The 19795-nt window shown below is 42.1% G+C and overlaps 1 protein-coding gene across 1 annotated transcript in view; it reads left to right on the top strand.

Annotated features, from left to right (window-relative positions):
- The window catches only part of stk32c (serine/threonine kinase 32C), a 51172-nt gene extending 32575 nt beyond the window's left edge, over nucleotides 1-18597 (top strand). Inside the window, exons 4-12 of the mRNA XM_030771943.1 lie at nucleotides 2235-2386; nucleotides 11110-11283; nucleotides 13531-13568; nucleotides 14416-14505; nucleotides 15190-15293; nucleotides 15620-15736; nucleotides 17029-17154; nucleotides 17394-17522; nucleotides 18526-18597. Coding sequence (XP_030627803.1) covers nucleotides 2235-2386; nucleotides 11110-11283; nucleotides 13531-13568; nucleotides 14416-14505; nucleotides 15190-15293; nucleotides 15620-15736; nucleotides 17029-17154; nucleotides 17394-17522; nucleotides 18526-18597 — 1002 coding nt within the window. The remainder of the gene's footprint in view (nucleotides 1-2234; nucleotides 2387-11109; nucleotides 11284-13530; nucleotides 13569-14415; nucleotides 14506-15189; nucleotides 15294-15619; nucleotides 15737-17028; nucleotides 17155-17393; nucleotides 17523-18525) is intronic.
- Nucleotides 18598-19795: the final 1198 nt, after the last annotated feature.

The raw sequence follows: 19795 nt of genomic DNA, 5'->3' as shown, positions 1-19795 counted from the left end.
GTTGCTTGATGCAAATCAGAATTGCTCTTGGCTCCAACAGCAATGCGGCGCCAAAGGTGTGAAGCTTTCTTTGTATCTATGGTAATAAGACCATCAGGTTAAACAGTTCTCCTATCATGAACCATGTCTGTTCAGATGTCACTATAATCTTACACCACGGTGACATATGGAAATGCGTAGCATTTGTGGCCGTGTTATTGGAGCCGTCCGTTAGCTTCACTTTGCGGTTTGTCTTCCACTTTGTGCAGTCAATGTCACTCACACAGAAGATCTATCAAACCCTTAACCCATCTCACTAGAGGAGACGGAGGAGTGCGTGTGTTTTTATCCTGACAAATATGATTGTGCTGTGTTTGTGAATGTGCTGTTAACTTTAAGGCCGGCGTTAATTTGGGAGTTTACAGCAGCCAAAAATGAAGCATAATTTTTAGATGGTATCTGATGTGAATGTAAGGAACCTAAAAATAAAATTCTCAACTTGCTCAGTGGCTCATAGCATGAAGCAATACTACTGCAACCTATGTTATGTAACAGGTTTCTCTACCCCTCCTTTTGATGGTGGTTTCACAGTATATCTGTCTGATCTCTATCAAGGACAATCGTCCTTTTCAGTCATATCTCTTGATTTCAGTTTATTGGCATGAATATTGACTATAAACAAAGCAAGCACAGTATGAAAGGGCAAAAGTCATCTGACACTTCCAGTTCCAAGAAAAGGGGAAAAAATCGATGTAGTTTACCCAGCAGTAAGTCATTTGCCTTTGATAATAACTTCTTTACTCTTCATAGTCTTGTAATATATTTGTGTAACTGTAGCTATGGTAATAAAAGCCTAATTATCCTCTGTTGGTGAAAATTATGTAGTGTTGTGTGTGACCTTGCTTTAATCTTTCTGTGTGACTCATGACCCTAAGCCTAACCTTTTAACCTGAGGCTCTCTCTTTGCGTGCCTTTTAATGAGCACATCATAGGTAATTATGGTTTTTAATGCGTATTCTGAACTCGAAAAATGACCTTTCATCTGCTGATTCTGCATTATGCGACATTTACTGCTAAGAATATGAGTCATCTAATTATGGTGGAAGTGTTCCACCATTTATGTCACAATTTTTGTTATTATCACTATATTAAATACACATAGCATAGCTGTACATCTCTGAAATTACTTTGTATTTTATACGGTTTTTTTTTGTTTGTTTTGGGTTTTTTTGTCATGATCATGCGTCAAATGTCATGACTGGTTTTCATATTTATTTAAACATAATTATCCTCCTCCTCCTCACTTTCACCATCACCACCACCACCATCATCATCAATCTCGTCATCATCATCATCATCATCCTCTTCCTCATCAGCATCATCATAATAAAAGGTGTATTTTATGTGTATAGCATATGAGAAGTGAGAAACAGAGGGACATAAAAAAAGATAATAGACAAAAAAGAGCAAGGGAATATGTAAGCAAGTTTTAGATGATATATTTTGAGCTTAGTCTTTAAAACAATGTGTGATGCAACTGAGAGCTAGACTGTTCTACAGAAATGGGGCCAGCCATACAAAAGGCTTTGTCATCAACACTGCAGCATGTCGGTTGTGGAACAGACAAAACTGGACTCAAATCAGAGGAGCCAACCCTACAGCCTGCGGCATAAGGAAGGAGTAGATTGGCTGTGTAAGATAGAACTGGGCTGTTGATTTGGCCCTCGTATGATCACAACATGATCACAAGATCACTTCTGGATTTGAATTTGGGAGCCAGAGTAACTGAATCAGTGCTGCAGTAACTGTAACAGTAACTGAGTGCTGCAGTTAAATGACAATAAAGACTAGAGTTAAATTCTTCACATTACTGTTGATCACATAGCTGTTCATTATGGTGTTCCAGAGCTTAATTGTAACAGCGTAGGTATAAATCAATATTAAAAAAAAAGGAAAAAAAAAAACTTTAAATGAATGTAAGTGTAAATTTTACACTGGGGAAATTAACATTCACTAATATGCTTAGAGATGTTCATACATTCTGACTGATGTGACTGAATGCTGGATGTGTGCATTTTTAAAGCAAAATAAAATGCTTTTGTTTATATGCGTGAGATTCTCACTCATATTTCAGCAGCATCTCTGAAAAATGCTGGAGAGAGATGATAAGATGTTTATACTGATCTACTTTAAATGATGAGGCCTGAGAGCTGGGACTTACTTTGTCTTTGTCTTTTTTGACTCTTTGCCTGCAGGTGTGTATCGTCCAGAAGAGAGACACAGAGAAAATGTATGCCATGAAGTACATGAACAAACAGCAGTGCATAGAGAGAGACGAGGTCCGAAACGTGTTTCGAGAGCTAGAGATCCTACAGGAAATTGAACATGTTTTTTTAGTCAACCTCTGGTGACTATCCTGTGTTTTCTCACTCTTCCTTCTCTTTTTGTGTTTTTCTGCATGTGTTTGTGCGGATAATGCAGTAGCTCTCTCGTTCAGGCCACCACACAAAGAAGAAGAGAATGCATGTTTTATGTTTCACTGACGTTACTCTTAAACTGTGTGACTGTCTGACCAGAGTGTTCTCTCTCTCTCTCCCTCTCTCTCTCTCTCTCTCTCTCTCTCTCTCTCACTCTGTTTCTTTCTCACTCCCTTTCTTTCTTTCTTTCTTTCTTTTGCTCTCTTCCTCTCCAAATAAGTTTATAGTTTCATAGTTTCACCCAGCAAAGAAACCTTGTCCATATGTTACATCATAAACCAAAAACCATGTGACTCTCCATATTTTAAAACAGATTTTTCTTGCTTAATCTTCTTCGCAACACTCCTTATTAGACTATTGATTTGCAGTTACCGTGGGAACAGTAATCTGAAGCCTCATCATTAGCTGTAGAATAGTGGTATTGATCTGCTACACCACACTTAGGCTTTTTCTATTGTAACATAGGACCGTAAGATAATCCTTAACGGTTTATGCGGGAGAGCTACTGTTAGAGACAAGCTTCTCATATTTGTGAGTCTGTCTGTGTGTTTGTGCATGCCTATGAGTGTGTGTGTGTGTGTGTCTTTAGTGACTATACTAGCTATGGTATGTCCACATGACAAGCCTTCTCTGTTTGTTTGCTTCACGTGACCATCATCTACAGTACTACATGGAGTTACATGGAGTTGTAACAGAGTTACCAGAAAGACCAGTACCAGTCAGTAGAAAGTCCAGTACCAGCATCTTTCTTTCTGCAACTGTCTCTCCCTCTTTGTATATCTTTATGTGTGTGTGTATGTGTGTGTGTTTGTGTTTGTGTTTGTGTCTGTGTGTGTATGTATGTGCATAAAGAGAGCGAGAGAGAGAGAGAGAGAGAGAGATGGACTCAAAGTGAATATTGGAAATATGATTAGGCAGCTGGCACAGGATTCAGGGTAAATTGCACTAAAGCACCGTAAGCCACTCTAATTGGCTAAATCTTAATACAGATTGATAATGTGCTGTGTCTCAGGGGCTGTCTGTGCATAGAAATTTCATTACTGTCATAAGCAGACTTCTGCCAGATGTTTTCCCGTTATATACCGGAGGGCACAGGGTGGTGATATAGATTCCTTAAGGCAGATATTCAGTCGTTTTGATTTAAAGTACATCTCTTTTTTTGTGTGTTTGTGTATTTTTTTTATCTATCTGCCAAGACAGCGAGAGTCATTCTGTTACAAAAGCTTAGTTTTAATGAGGCACCTCTCTTTCTCTCACGTGCACTCACACACACACACCCATATATGTTCATATCCTTCAATAAAAATTGATTTCCAAGAGCTCTTTCAAGCTTTTTCTCATTTCCCGCTTCTGTTGCTGTTCACACACGGCATGTCAAAGTCACATTAACATTAAAGATAGGAGACAGAGTAGAATTACCTCACCAGTGTGCTGGGAAATTCATCTCTCTCTCTCTCTCTCTCTCTCTCTCTCTCTCTCTCTCTTTCTTTCTCTCGCTCTTTCCTCTCTCCCTCTCTCTGCACTCATCTTCCTGGAATGCACACTTTTCTCATAAAGACCTGAAGAATACATACACCTCATTATTTTCTTTTATAGACAAGTGAAAAACAGACTCTCTCTCTCTCTCTCTCACACACACACACACACACACACACCTGCCTGATAATAGGGGACTGAAGGAAAACTTGATGTGTATTGCAGGACGTGAAAGCTGTCATCCCTCTTTAATTCTCTCCTATCTGACAGCTCACTGTTTCTTTCCATCTGTTTATGTCTGTTGTCTGAACGGAGCTCATTTCATAACTTCTCCTCCCTAGTTTTTGATCTCTCTCTCTCTCCCATTCTCTCTCTCTCTCTGTCTTTCTCGCTGGCTCGCTCACTCTCTCTCTCTCTCTCTCTCTCTCTCTCTCTCTCTCTCTCTCTCTCTCATTCAAGCATTGGCATTACAGAGTGCATCAATGCACAGTAGCTAATGACAGATGAGCATTCATACGTTAGCGTCTGCCCACTCTTCCTGTCAAACTGACCAGACTGGGACGGAAAAGAGGATGCGCTATCGCTAGCCATTCAACCACCACATGTCTCCTCCTCAGCAGCTGTTCCTTATTCTCAAACCCTTGTGCAGAAGCAGATAACAGTGTCATCTAAAGATTCAAAGTTAACTTTGAGAAGAGAGAGAATGAGAGAGCAAAGAAATGACACCAGGCTTTGTAGACGGGGGGCGCCTGTGCTTCTATTGGTCTCTGAACAGTGCGGGTCTGGCCCAGTACCAGACGAAAAAAAAAGAAACCCTACGAAGAGTTAGTTTTAAAATAACTTTTTTCCCAGAGTGCTATCAATCACACTAGCCTCATTGTGTATCTGCGCAAAGGCTTTCCTCATCTGAGGGTTTTTGGGGATGTAGTCCTGCCTGTACCACAGTAAATGCATTCTGTCTCCACTGGATCTGTCTGAAGACTGCCTCTCACTCAACTACTAACAGCTTTGCTAAGAGAGGAAATGGAGTATGGCAAAGTTTGGACTGTACCCCTGGGAGCAGAGAGAGAGCGAGAGAGAGAGAGAGCATGTTAGTTAGAAGAAGCAGTCTAAGGTTTGATTCTCAGAAACATGGGATGCAACACATTCTGAGATGCTCTGCCAGTTCTGTGGATAGAATCTGCCTTATGCTGGACATTTTGAAGTTTAGTTATGATGAAATATGTAGTGTGGTTCTGACAAAGGACTGTACATGGTGTACCTGTGGGATCTTGTATACTCTGGGCCCAGCTTCTGTGGGATTGAGTCCTTTGTTGTCAGAACCAGTATGAAACAGATCCGCTGCAGATTCACGACGCACAGACATCTCCTTAAGTTGATTCCACAGAGAACTCGGCCAATGAAAGCTTCAGCTTCAATTAGACTCCATAGCGTAAGAGAGGAAGTAAGGCTTGTTTTATCTGTGAGAGAGAGAGAGAGAGAGAGAGAGTGTGTCTGTGTGTGTGTATACACATACATATGTGGTTTTATGTGTGTTTGCGAAGGACAGAAAGGGAGTTATGTAAAGTAGAGATCACGTGAAAGATTGGAAGCATCACATAGGACTTAAAAGCAAAATCTAAGTATTAATTATTTCATCAAAACAGTGTGCATGCTTGTTATTGGTGGTTCCATATTCTCTATGCATTTGATAACAACATCTGTCTTCATTTAGATGCCTCCTATTCTGAAGCCACTTTGAAGGGGTTCTCACTCTTACCTCAGAGGAAATTCATTATAGAGAGCTGCTGAAAAGAATGTGTTGAAATCCCTCAACAGGAAAAACACAGCCTGTTTAAGCCTTCAAAATGTCAAGTGTGCAGAAAGCTATAATTATTGTATCCATTTATGCACTCAAGATAGGATGAAGTGTAGCAGAGTATTATAAAATATCTAATTAAAATAAAACTTAAAAGTATCTGCAGCACACGGCCATTGTCCCTGTTCGTCATGTGTGATAAAAAGGTAAAAGTTTGGATACGACATTAACAAGTAGAACACTGCCTTGACCAACAACATCCGATTTGACTCCAAAACGAAATGTTTTATGCTCCTATGAAAATAATTACCTAGCCACCCATTATTACCTTATATATTGTCGCTGCCAAGCCCAGACTGATAGCTACGTTTCGTTGAATTTAAACCCACAAAAATATAGTTGGTATTATAGATTACCATTCCAGATTAGGACCCTGCTGAAAAATATCTCGTATTACATCTGCTATAGCTTGGTTAAAATTGCTATTGCACAGGTGCACAGTCATTGTGAGAATGGATTGAAAATGGGATTACTTCTTGCTTGGTTTGGAAGAAGGTTTTGGCACCACTTTTGTGTTAGAGTGCCAGTTATAGTGCAGGTTGTAGTGCCAGCTATTTCATTGTCACAGTAGGGGCTGGGTGACGGTTGGATTGCATTGGGTCCTCAGTGAAATATGTGTATTACCTCGGCCTGGAGCGTGTGTTTTAGAGCAGGTGTGAGTAGGTCTGAGTGACATAATAAAGCTGAATGAGTGAGAGGTCCTTGGATAGAACGATGAAGTGATGAGAATGAGAGATGTCAGGGTTGATAGCTGTGTTTCGAGAGAGGCTCTTCAGTCGTGCCTTACTAAAAGGATTTAACATCCTCAGATACAGGGTGAGTCATCATTTCTAAGTGATTTTGTGTGTGTGTGTGTGTGTGTGTGTGTGTGTGTTTGTGTGTGTGTTTGTGTGTGTGGTACATATCACGTCAAACAGTGATATTGCAACACACTCATTCTGTCCCGTGTGGTTTTCGTAATGTTTAATCCCACGTTGACAACAGCAGTGCTGTAGGGATAGCACAGAGACGTGTGATAACACATCTCAGTCAAGATAAGGGATTATCTCAGCAACTGAGAACAGGCCAGGCTCAGATTCAATTGGACAAATGTTGTAAACTTCATCAATGTTCCTGACAAACCGTTTGATTTCCGAACACTACTTTTTGATTTATTTTAACTGAGTTGGCCACTCAGAATTCAGACAACCACAAGTCTTCTGCCAAGGTGATACCAGTAACTAGTAATCAGCTAGTAACAATTGTTATTTACGAACAACAGCTTACTTACAAACTGACTGCACATTTACAAAACTCTTACTAACTTGCTAAAAGGCTAAAAACTAGCTAACAATAAGCTATTTCTGGCTGCTCAGCTGATAACATCTGATTATTTATTGGAGACTCATCAATTCAAGATAAATTCATTCAAGAGAATTTATGTATTGGAGATGCAGTCAAGGACAGGCTTACTCAACGACAGGCATACTCACCTTCTTAGACAGCTAAATAGCATGAGTTAACATTTGCGACAAACAGAAACTAAAAGAATAATGTTAGTTAATGTTTGTGTTGTCAAGTTTGTATGAGACCATTCATCTGCAGTGAAGCAGCTGCACTCCTGACAGAAAGAATGAGATTCTTATCTAATGTGGGGGCAGCCATGGCCTAATGGTTAGAGAAGCAGGCTTCTCTAACCATTAGGCCTAACCGGAAGGGGGCTCTAACCAGAGGCGGGCTTCAGTCCCTGGGACCGGAAGGAAAAATGTGGGTGGGGGCAGTGGGTGAACAGTGCTTTCCCCTCCCACAACATCCGAGGCTGACGCGCCTTTGGGCAAGGCACTTAATCCCCAACTGCCCCTCAGTGCCGGCGTGCTGCCCAGTGCTCCTGCTCCTGGTGTGTGTGTGTGTGTGTGTGTGTGTGCTCACTACCAGTGTATATAGGATGGGTTAAATTCAGTGGTTAAATTCACTACTCACTGCTCACAGCGTGTGTGTGCGATCACAGAGATTCTAATTCTAATGGTAAGCCCTCCTCATTTTTCTAGAACATCTCCATGTCTCATTCTTGTACTCTGAGTATACTAGCACTTGATCCCATCATGCAGACGGCAGCGGGCACCTCTGAGGACATGGCGCTTCGTTCTGTAGAACTTTCCTTAATCAACTTTGTGACACGCCGAACTTGTGAAGTTCATCCAGGATGTTGGGTAAAAGTCCACCTTGTGAAATAAGGCCGGAGAAGGGGAGGGAGAGGAGGGGGAGTCAAGTGTGGTATTTGTTGGCAGTGACAGTAAAGAACAGTATGACTCTCGCACTGCATTGTGGGAGGAATACCCAGAGGAGTGAGGGGCGTGTGTGTATGTGTCTGTGTGTGTGTGTGGGTCTTGTGATTGCGTCCCTTATACAGCAGTTGCCAAGCTTTTTGTGGAGTGTATCTAGGCCACTGTAAAGTTTTTCAACAAAATATCCAGTGCTCTCTCTCTCTCTCTCTCTCTCTCTCTCTCCCTCTCCCACCCTCATTCTCTGCTTCCCTGGACTCATTTGTCATCATGGCCTGATTATTTCAGCCTGTTTCTCATCCTAACTTCCTACAGGCTGTTCACCTTTCTCTTCCTCACTCCTTCTCTTTATGTTCATTTCCAGATGCTCTCTGCCAGGCCTTCAAGGTCTAGCTGTTTCAGAGATCGAGACCAGAGTCTGACAAAACCTCAGTTTACTAATCTCAGCCAGTAAGAAGGTCTATAGCATAATTTCTCAGCTCTAATCCTCGAGACCCCCTAAACAGTTTTCCCCGAGCTAACACATCCAGTTTTAGATTGTGGAACGCCATTCTGTTTTGTTAGTTGTTTTCATCAGGTTATTGGTTGACCAGGACTGGAGCTGTGAAATGTGGTCTGTTGGGTTGTCTGATGTCTGTTCTTGGTTATAAGGGAGAGAAATCTGTTTGATTGAAACAGAACTCAAATCTGCTAGTGACTTTGATGCACCAGCTCATGTTTCTCCTCCTGAATACCTTATTTCTTTTATGCTCCTTGATGAGTATCTCTAACACTTTGCTATGACGATGCTATAACAGAAAATTTGCATGTAGCTTTGTCGAGCATGCACACACACACACACACACACACACACACACACGCACTCATGCAGACAAATATTCTCAGATGTGAACTCTTGTCTGCTTGACTGTCAGTGCTTTGATGTTTATGGATGATTCTGTCAGTCAGCGTCACCTCAGAGAGGGTGTGTGTATAACCACTACCCTCAGCTAAAGGAGAGAAGTGTGTGAAGTGACACTGCTAGCCGCTTCAATGTCACATCCTGGGAATCACATTCCCTGTCAGTTTAAGGCTGATGGGAAACATCTACTCTTGAGATGAATATAAAATTGAAATCAGGCATATTAACCGCACATTTCTTTAAGATAACAGTGAAATGTGACGAGTCTAGGAGAAAAATATTGCCCTCATTTTCTCATCTAACTTAACATTGAACTCTAGTCATCGAAACTTATTGGAGCACAGCAACATGGATGAAATATTGCTCAAACCTCTAATATCAGCTTGGCCAACACAGTTAGGATATTACTGCAACACTGGGTCCTAAGCACAAGGCTGTTTGTACAGAGCATAGACTCAAATATATACATATTCACAGCTGTTCCCACGCATCACAAGGCTGTGACGCGAGTGTTTTACCTTCCAAAACAGACTCTATTATGTTTGCCCTGTGCAGTGAATAACAGTAATTTGACTATAATAAAGTACTTCATTTTGGTAAAGGACGTCACTGGAGAATCTACTTCCGTTGAATCTGTAATGGAAGTCTTTATTTTGAACAAGTGTAGAGAAATATACCATCTGAGAACGAGGTTTCCCGTGCGCATACCCTGACGCATTCTAATATCATGCTTGAAATACCATATTTAAACATTTTGTTTTATGCAAAACCAATCAGTCAGGGAGTAATTTGTCAGCGAATTTATGAAAAATTCATTATTTACTTTGTCATTGGTTTTGAAAATCTTAGCAGTGTTGCTAAGTGAAAGTAACGGTGGCAGATTGTTTTGCAATGTGGAGCATACAACTTCCTAAACAATTAACTTAAGCAAACAAGAAATAACAGGATATGTTCTTCTCTATGTTGAAAATCTGGCCTTTGTTGTAGCCTGCAGACTGTCACAGGGTAGTTGATACAGACACGCTCAGATAATTTGTCTGCCCATTTCCATTCTATATCCCCCATGTGCGCTATCATATTATCAGAGCGTCTCGTCTGTTAGCCGTGCGCGTTTTCTCTGACTTTGGTAGAATTACGAGGGCTGTTTGGCCGTTCTGCGACGATTGCCTGAACAGTCTCAAGACCCCGTAATTCGCACAGAGCAGGAAATTACCAGCGAAGAGAGCCAACAGGAGATCGGCGGATTCAAACGAGGTGAACAGAGTACTCAGGCGGCGTACAGACGCGCGTCTTTCAACACGCGCACATAACACTGCTGCACTCGCGACCCCAACGTTTCGCTTTAATGAATTGAAGGCTGGGAGAAAAAACGGGCTCATTTTCTGCTTGTAACAGAAACTTCAGCTCGATGAACAAAAATGTTTCGTGGCCTTTCCAGAACTCAGCAGCATGAAAGAGTACGAAAAGTTGCCTCAAAGCTCCACTGAACAAGTAATTGAGTGTAATGGGAACAGAAGGCAGAATTGGTTTACGTCTTGGTCAGACAGGGTCTCTTGGGAAAAGGCTTGCAGGCTTTCTAATGGTATCCAGTGTGACAAATCTATCGTTGTGATATTAAAGATTAAATGGGAGTTTGATTGAATTAAGCCCGGACTATTTGTTTCTGTTTATGTCCTGTGGGGTTTTCTGTGTGTGTGTGTGTGTGTGTCTGTGTCTGTGTCTGTGTGTGTGTATGAAGTCTAAAGAAAGCAGATAATCATTCTTAGCTTGATTGACAAGTGAAGCGGAGCAGTCAGCCAGCTCTAATTAAAATGTTCAGACCAGGGTGATTATTTCTTTGCACAACTCCAATTTACATTCTTTAATCAGATTTCAGAAAGTCGTGTAAGAGGTCAAAAACTTGATAATTACATGTGTGCATGCAACGTGTCTATTGTAGTCTTCTTCTCCGTCCCAGCTGTAATATGAGTAGATAATACTGTCATTCAGGTGGATCCTGTGCTCCTCTGAAGGAGCACAGTGGGTGACCTCTACCTATCTCTGAGTATGTATGTATGTATATGTGTGTGTGTGTGTGTGTGTCTGTCTGTGTATATGTGTGTGTGTGCGCACTTGTTGGGGCAGACATGTCACATCTCTGACTGACCTCTGTGGCAGGTATTCATTCCAGGATGAAGAAGATATGTTTATGGTGGTGGACCTGCTGCTGGGGGGTGACCTGCGCTACCACCTTCAGCAGAACGTTCAGTTCACAGAGGATGCTGTCAAAGTCTACCTGTGTGAGATGACCCTAGCACTGGACTATCTACAGAGTCAAAACATTATACACAGGTACAAACACACACATGCATGGATGCATACAAAATCATGCTGAAACACATGCACGCAAACACATACACACACAAAAACACACACACACGCAAACACACCCCACACACACACACACACTGATGCATGCATGCGTGGACAAGCACATGAATGTACAGACAAACACAAATGTTAATACCAAAATAAAACAAATTTCTGCTCATCCTACAGCATGTATGCGTCTGATTGTGTGTGTGTGTGTGTGTGTGTATAAGTCCTCTTTAAGTCCAGTGCCCTGTTGTATTAATAAATGCCTATTCAATAAGGAAGGAATATCGGATGTCCATTGGCCTGCTAGAGCCATCACTCTTGGTCATGGTCTAAACTGTGACTCTATGAATTAAGGTCATCTCAGGGCGCCAAAGCTTTTGACAGCATTTTCATTCATACAATCAGAAACATTAGTGCAGACCGTCCCGCCCTAGCAACGATGGAGATTTGCTGTAATAATGTTGATTAAGTCGTTGTCACAAATATGGCATGCCCACAAATCACAAAAGTGTTTGCCCAGTATAAGTACCTCAATATCTAGGACACACTGATGCTCACTCTGCTTGATTTAAGTGCCTAATATTCAGGCTCCTTTTTTTAGGTCTTGTGCTTGCCTCCTAACATCAATGAGATAAAAATCAATCTATCAGATTCAATAACATCCTCTGTGCCCGCCTGTCCTCCTCTTCTCTCTCTCTCTCTCTCTCTCGCGCTGTCCTTTTTTTTTTCCTTGGCCGCTGTCACAATTGTGTCTGCTCAGACAGCCGTAATCCAATCCCAGGGTGTCTCTGGCCATCTCTTGCTCTACAATTTGGTTCCACATTGTGGCTTTCAGTCAGGAGAGCACCCTACTATACAATTATTTTGTTGCACCAAATCTGGAAGCAGTGTCTCCTAGCAACGGTCTGCTGCCATGCTATGTTGCCCAAGGAGGTAAAATTAGTCCTAGTGATGAACTCCCCAAAGAAAGAAAGAAAAAAAAAAGTCCCCCCCCCTATCGTCCCCCCTCTCTCTCTGGACTCGTGACAAACGTCTGCAGCAGGGTAAACGGATTAAGGCTGTCTTTCTGGGTAGACGCCTTTAGCTATTAGCTATTCCTCTGCCTCAAAAGTTTTAATGCAGTGGAAACTCATTTGACATTTTATATCCTATCAAGCGTTACATTACCGCGGGCTGCACTGGGTTTGTTTCTGAGTGTATGCATGAAACTGGCTTACTAGAAGTTTTGGAATGTCCTTAAGGTTGTAAGCACATGTCTGTTTAACACTGACAAGTGTCCAATAAGTGTTGTTTTGAATAATGAGTCCTGCATGGCTAAAGACATTTTCAATTTGCCAGTAAGGTAGCACAGTACTGTAATTATATTCTTTATAACGCCACTGTGACAAGATCTGTATAATAACAGTTCTATATCATATCTATAATAGTACAGCAGTATAGACTATGAAACTGTAGTGTAGTGTGTCATCTCAACTGGCAGTGTGGTGTACTCTCTTTTAAAGTCAGGGGGTATAAATTATTCTCTAAAATACCGCACTGGTGTAGGAGATCAATAAAAGCAGTACATAATGTAGGAAAGTGAAGTACTCTGTTAAAATGTGATGTGTTATATGTAGTACTATGGTAGTACTCTGGGATAGGATTGTGGGTAGTCTGTACACAGGCAGAGTGGTATAAGATGCAGTGCTGTGGTATGTTTGATATATTAGGGAATATTGAGTGGTATATTAGTTAGGCTGAGCTGAAGCCAGGGAAATCTCAGCTCTGTGAACGTTAATTTCAGCAGAAGCTCATCTGGCAGTGTAATGACATCAGTGCACTGGGCTCTGTGTTAATTGGCCACGTGGTGGGCTGCTGTGTGTGCTGTGTGTATGTGTGTGTGTATGTGACAGTGGGGAGGGTGGTATCTGTAAACCACGAGGTGCTAGTGTGAGTGAATGTGTGTGTGTGTTTATGTGTGAATGTTCTCTGTAATTAGCAATTTTTTTAAAACCTGCGAGGCTTTCTAGAGAGCTGTACATTGACACTATAGGAAAGGATCGTAGAGTGTTACCTATTCAGCAAACACACATGCGCACACACACACACACATACGCAGGCATGCATGCACAAACACACGCGCATACACACACACACATGCGTGTGCGCACACATGCACACACACACTAGGTCTGCAGCTGTAACCTCATGCTTAGCTGATATTCTGCTCTATCTCTATAGGGATATCAAACCTGACAATATCCTTCTGGACGAACAAGGTAAGAACACAACTCTCCTTCTCACGCCTTCGTCTGTCCGTGCCTGTGAATACACACACACACACACGCACGTACATTAATTTGCACTCTGAGCCTCGCTGAAGACAAATACAGGAATGTGGCTCTCTATGCATGTGTGTGTGTGTGTGTGTGTGTGTGTGTGTGTGTGTGTGTGCGTGCGTGCGTGTGTGCGCGTGTGTGTGAGTGTGTACATGTGTGTGTGTGCATGTGTGTGTGTGTGTGTATGTGAGCATGTGTGTGCAGTCATGTGTGGGGTAAGTCTCTGTTGGGCGATAGACTGAAGTGGTCCAAGGTGACATGTAGGGGATGTCATCCTGCAGGCTTTCAGCTATCACCACGGTAACAGAGTCTGCACCTCCCAGAAATCAGGCCCTTGAGTCAGAAACCCCATAAACTCTCAAAGACATACACGGCACTCCCCTGCACACACGCGCACACACACACACACACACTCATGCACGCACACACACTTACTCAAGGACAAGGCGTTCCACTTAAACTTAGTTTTGGTCTAAAACTGTATATTTCCAGAAAAGTCTACAAGAACTCCCAAAAAAAGCAAAGTTTGTGCTCTCTTCCTTTTTTCGTCACAAATTGAAAATGCTTAGAAGAGTCTACTTGTTTGCTCTGTGTATTCAGCCCATTTTAGTGTGTTTGTATAAACACTGGTCTCAAGTCATTTAGCATGGTCTGTTTACAGGTTTGGGCTTATTACTCAAATTGTGTAGATATGTGTAGGCTGTGGTTTGGATCAGTAGTTCTTTTTCTTGGACATACAGGTGTGCGTATTATAACTCCTGATCTGGGTTTTTTGTCTCTTTCACAGGGCATGCTCACCTGACTGACTTTAACATTGCCACCATTATTAAGGATGGGGAGAGAGCCACAGCGTTAGCTGGAACCAAGCCCTACATGGGTGAGAATGCCTTTCCTTCTCCCTGATCTACAGATGCACGCTATACGCTTACCTACCAGCTAGAGCTTGATGATGTACCTACAATTTCCCCAAAATTACATTTACAGATTTCTTACTAACACAGTTTTCCTAACTGAAGTCTTATGGAAAATTAGTTCACTTAACATTCTCTCTCTTCATGCAACTTAACACTTTGATCTTGGCGTGTACTTCATATTTATTTCTTTTTTAATTAATCTAATGACCTAAAAAATCTTGAATTTAGGTTTTCATGTGTGCTGTTTGACTTAAACCAAACCTGCGACAGGTCCATGTATCCACAGTCCTCTGTGCAGTTTTGAATACTCATGTTACAGGTCCTGTTGAGTTATTGGTGCTTTGCTTTCCTTTGTTTTGTTTTTTTTTCTTTTTTTTCTTTTTTTTGTTGTTGTTGCTGAATCGGCAGAAAATCATTGTTTAAATTTATTACTGTAATTTTTTCCATTGCACTAAGGCAAATTACTGTTACTCTGGACCACATATTTATTCCAGAAACAAACATGTCTTGTCACATTTATAGTTGAATTTATTGTTATCGGTACAGTTATTGATTTATGGTCCTATGGATGAGTATACTGCTCAGCTCTATCACCGAGGCAGTTCCCAGATGTGACTGGTTATGTCTCTGTTTAATCCCTCCTCCAGCCCCTGAGATCTTCCAGTCGTTTGTGAGTGGGGGAACTGGCTATGCTTTCGAAGTGGACTGGTGGTCTCTTGGTGTGACCATCTTTGAGGTTTTGAGGGGATGGGTAAGAAATCTTTTCCAGAGTGGAAGGTCTTCGTGTATCTTTTTATTCGTTACATCTTCCTCATCAGTTTGTGTGTGTTTTGCATTGTGTTGCGTACAGACAGAAAGGCTGTCTGTCATTTTTTTGTCACGTCTTCTCGCTTCAGCCAGTCTGAAATGCTTGATGTTTGTTTCATGTTTTCCAGTATCTAGTAACCCATCTCTCTCTCTCTCTCTCTCTCACTCTCTCTCTTTCTCTGTCTCCATCTCTCTCGCTCTCTCTCCCTCTCTCTTTCTCTCTCTCCTTCTCTCTTTCTCTCTGTCTGTCTCTCTCTGTCTGTCTTTTAGAGGCCGTATGACATCCATGCCAGTAACTCAGTGGAGTCTCTCATGCAGCTCTTCAGTACAGTCAGTGTGCAGTACTGCTCTGCCTGGCACAAGGACCTCATCTCCCTGCTGAGAAAGGTGAGAGAGAGAGTGACAGAGGAAGACAGAGAGAGAGAGAGAGAGAGGGAGAGGGAGAGGGAGGGAGCGAGGGAGGCACAAAAAAGAAGACTATAAAATAAACTAATGATGGATTAGTGTGGGAGAGAGGACTCTGTTTAAATAATAGGGCAATAAGGCCACACGCACACACACACACATATTTCCTTCAGGATGGATCTTAGTCATGTTGTTTTGAGCTGTGAGCACCGGTCACGTGTACGCCCTCTCTCATGTGTAATTGCATCCTGACCTGGGTCTCCACGAGCTGGAATGGAAGAGTCATCTGTCTCTTCCGCGTCTCTGCAGATCCATTATTCCTGTCTGGGTTCCTGTCTGCTGAGACTGTCTTAACCTTCTGGGGATACAAAGAGACACTGTTTCCCAAAAAAATCTGAAGATATGGTTTCCCTGACAACAGGCAGCAGGCTGGGGATGCAAACTTGTCTGAGAGTTGTGAGCGCGTCTCCGAAGCATATGTCATTTCAGTACAAACCCATCACAATTTTAATGACAGACAAACTTTGACTAATCCATCTCCTGTCAGATAAGCTCCTACCATTATCACAGCTCCATCACTGTAGCCTTTTCATTTAACACTAATTGGACCAGCAGTCTGTCTCTCTCCTCCTGACTCTTGACTGCCCTCTGTTGGTGGCTTTGAGAACAATTTGATTTTATAGCAGTTCTGAATTGACATGGATCTAGATTTGTCATTTATTTGCTTGTTAATAAAGGCTTGTGATTCAGACTCAGTCACTGAATTCATTTAGTTGAGCATATCACCGTTAATTTTTAATAGTGTAGTACAAAGTCAGAAAGATTATGTATGTTCGTCCTCACTTTCCCTTTAAAAGCCTTTTCTCTTTGCCCGACCAGGGACCTGGGAAAGAGAGAGCGAAAGGAGGAGGAAGAGAGAAGGAGAGTGAGAGAGAGATACAGAGAGTGCGAGAGAGAAAGCCAGTGAGCAGAGAAATGAAAAAGAGCAGCGTGGTGTGGTGGAGTTGCTGACACCTCCTGTAGATCAGAACTGAGCCCATGTCCAGCCATGTGTGACTTAGACATCCATTTTTGAGGATTTTATGACATGTGTCTCTGCAGGGCACCTTACAGGATGACCTTTCGCATAGAGAGGTTTTACCTGCTACAGGAAAGCTGTGTTTGAGGATAGACTGATCTTGATGGGGTGGTGGCTTGCTATTTCGTGTGTGTGTGTGTGTGTGTGTGTGTGTGTTTAAGATGTGTGAGCATTGGCATGTTTTTGTCTCTCTCAGCTGCTGACAGTGAATCCTGAGCATCGTTTCTCCAGCCTGGCCCAGATGCAGACAGCTCCTTACCTCTCAGACGTTAACTGGGATGCCGTTTACGAGAAAAAAATGGAACCTGGATTTGTTCCTAATGTGAGTGTGCGACTGACAGCTGCAAACGCATTCACATACACACACACACACACACACACACACACACACACTCACATACTCACACAAACACACACAGTCTAATTGTCTTTTTCTTCTTCTCACTTAACCAGAGGAAACAACTACTCCCATCATAGTGCCCTTACTTAAAGCTTTCTTTCTTTTTTTCTCTCTTTCTTTCTTTCTTGTGCGTGTGTGCATGTGTGTGTGTGCTCTCACAGAAAGGTCGCCTGCATTGTGACCCCACTTTCGAGCTTGAGGAGATGATTCTTGAGTCTCGTCCCCTCCATAAGAAGAAGAAACGCTTGGCCAAAAACAGGTCCCGAGACAACAGCAAGGATTCACAGTCTGTGAGTGTCACATCTCCCACAAATCACTCTACAAGACCACAGAGACTCCTGTTTCTCAGTGACTCATGTTTCTTCGCCCTCAGAGACACTCAGAGTCCTGGGTTTTTGAAATGAAGAGGCTATGTTTGATAAATCTCTCTATTCTTCTAGTAATAACCTAGATCCAAAAACCTGATCCTTAGCTGTGATAAAAGGGTGGTAATGTGAAATCTGCATTCACTGCAAAGAGAATGACTCCCAGTGACTTGGTACATTCTTAGAAAGCATAATAACCAATTTGACAGAGTGTATTCGAGTGTATTTATATTCTGTTTTGTCACTGTAAACCAGTTTATCCACTCTAAGCTTGAGTGACAGCTGTAATACTTACACCACCATTAGAAAATCTGTGGTTATCATCTCTTTTAGAGTCCCTCTCATTATTGTCAAAGGGCACATTTAGCCTGAGATGGTTTCTGTTATTTTCCCATTCTCCTCATTGAGACTGTGAAACTCTAAAACAGTCTCCTACGATCCCTGCTTCTTTAAATATCAACTTTATTAAAACTGGCCTTCCACTATGTTATCTCTGATCTCTCGCTGCCAAAACCCATAAAGCTAACGTCGCTAACAAAAGCCTTAGCAAGCCTCTTCACCCGTTTCCCTTTTCTCTTCTCTTTTCTCTTCTCAGTGGTTGGCTCTGTTATTACCTGGATGATTAAATTATGAAGCTCTCGGTTGTGTTGTAGTGCCCCCGAGTGCTTTTGGAAATATGAGGTGCTATTTTTGGACTGTGCCGAACATCCAATTTGAAAAGGAACGCGCAAACAATATAACAGCGGAAGCTTTAGTTGCGGGCACGGCCAGCGGCGGTAAAGGGGCTTACCAGCCTTTCGGTTCTGACCAGAGCCTCATTTAGGTGATGCTGGCCCGCCTTTTGTTGTTGTTGGCCTGCACATTCATCTACCCCCCACCCCCACCCCCTCTCTCTCTCTCTCTCTCTCTCTCTCTCTCTGTCTCTCAGGAGAATGATTATCTGCAGGAGTGCCTTGAAGTCGTGCAACAAGAGTTCATGATCTTCAACCGAGAAAAGTAAGAGAAGAGGATTTGTGTGTGTGTGTGTGTGTGTGTGTGTGTGTTTATGTGTGTGTATGTGTTTGATGCATTTACATATAAAAATTTACTTACTTTTGGCCCATTTTCTTTTCCCCTCCCCAACAGCCTCATATATTAATGATTCCATTATAAGGAGAACCTTCTCTGAAGTATTGATTCAGCAAATTTACTTCTGCTCGTAACCTTAGATCACAAACATTTGACGTTGTTTTGAAAGTGTGTAGAGTTGTGTTTGTGTCCTGAGAGCGTGAGAGAGGAGAATAAAGTCTCCTGTTTCGTGTTGGATGCTGCTGTTACTGTAATCTCTCCCAGAGGGAGAGGATATTGGTTCAGTGGTGCTCTAAATTATTACCTGATTAATTATTCAGCAGCGTCTGAGTTGGCAGTGTAATCTGGAGGCATCACTGCTGTAATTTATGTGTTTCTGTCTCTATTTTTATCTCAGACACATTATTTATGAACTCCACATTCCACACGCTCAAGCCTCCTCAACCAAAGAGGCACATGACTCCTTGAGTGTGCACTCACGTGTGTGTATGCTTGCCTCTGATAAGAATGACGTGGGCATATATGTGTGCATGTGCTTGCGTGTCTTTTATGGTGTGTGTGTCTTTGTGTGTCTTTTATGGTGTATATGTGTGTGTGTGTATGTGTATGTGCATGTGTTCTTACTGAAATTATTTTATGCTCTTCAGAAGTGTGTACATTCTTCTTGGAACTGAAATATACAAGCGTGCGTGCGTGTGTGTCTGTGTGTGCGTGCACGCGTGCATCTTGCAATAAGAATGATGCACGTGTGCATGTGTGCCTGTGTCTGTGTGTGTATATATGTGTGTGTGTGTGTGTGTGTGTACATGTGTGTGTACTTGTAAGTTGTAAGATATAGGCACTGTTGTGTGTATGCCATGCACTCCATATCCCCATGTGTACTGTATATATTTTACTTTATTAATAAAGGTACTTTATTAACTCATGTGAACTCATGTATGTGTTGTGTCAGTGTATTAACTTGGTTAATGTATGGGTTGTGTTAGTGTGTCTGTTAGTACTGTACTAATGCATTAACTAAATAATGCCTTTGTTTTGACATCAGGTTGAAGCGGCGTCAGGAGGAGGGATGTATGGGTGGAGAGAGTGAGGGAGCAGAAGGAGATGGAGACGCTGACGGAGAGGGGGAG

Source organism: Chanos chanos, chromosome 4 (assembly GCF_902362185.1).
Source record: "Chanos chanos chromosome 4, fChaCha1.1, whole genome shotgun sequence".
Lineage (NCBI taxonomy): Eukaryota > Metazoa > Chordata > Actinopteri > Gonorynchiformes > Chanidae > Chanos > Chanos chanos.
This window is presented reverse-complemented; position numbering and strand designations above follow the sequence as displayed.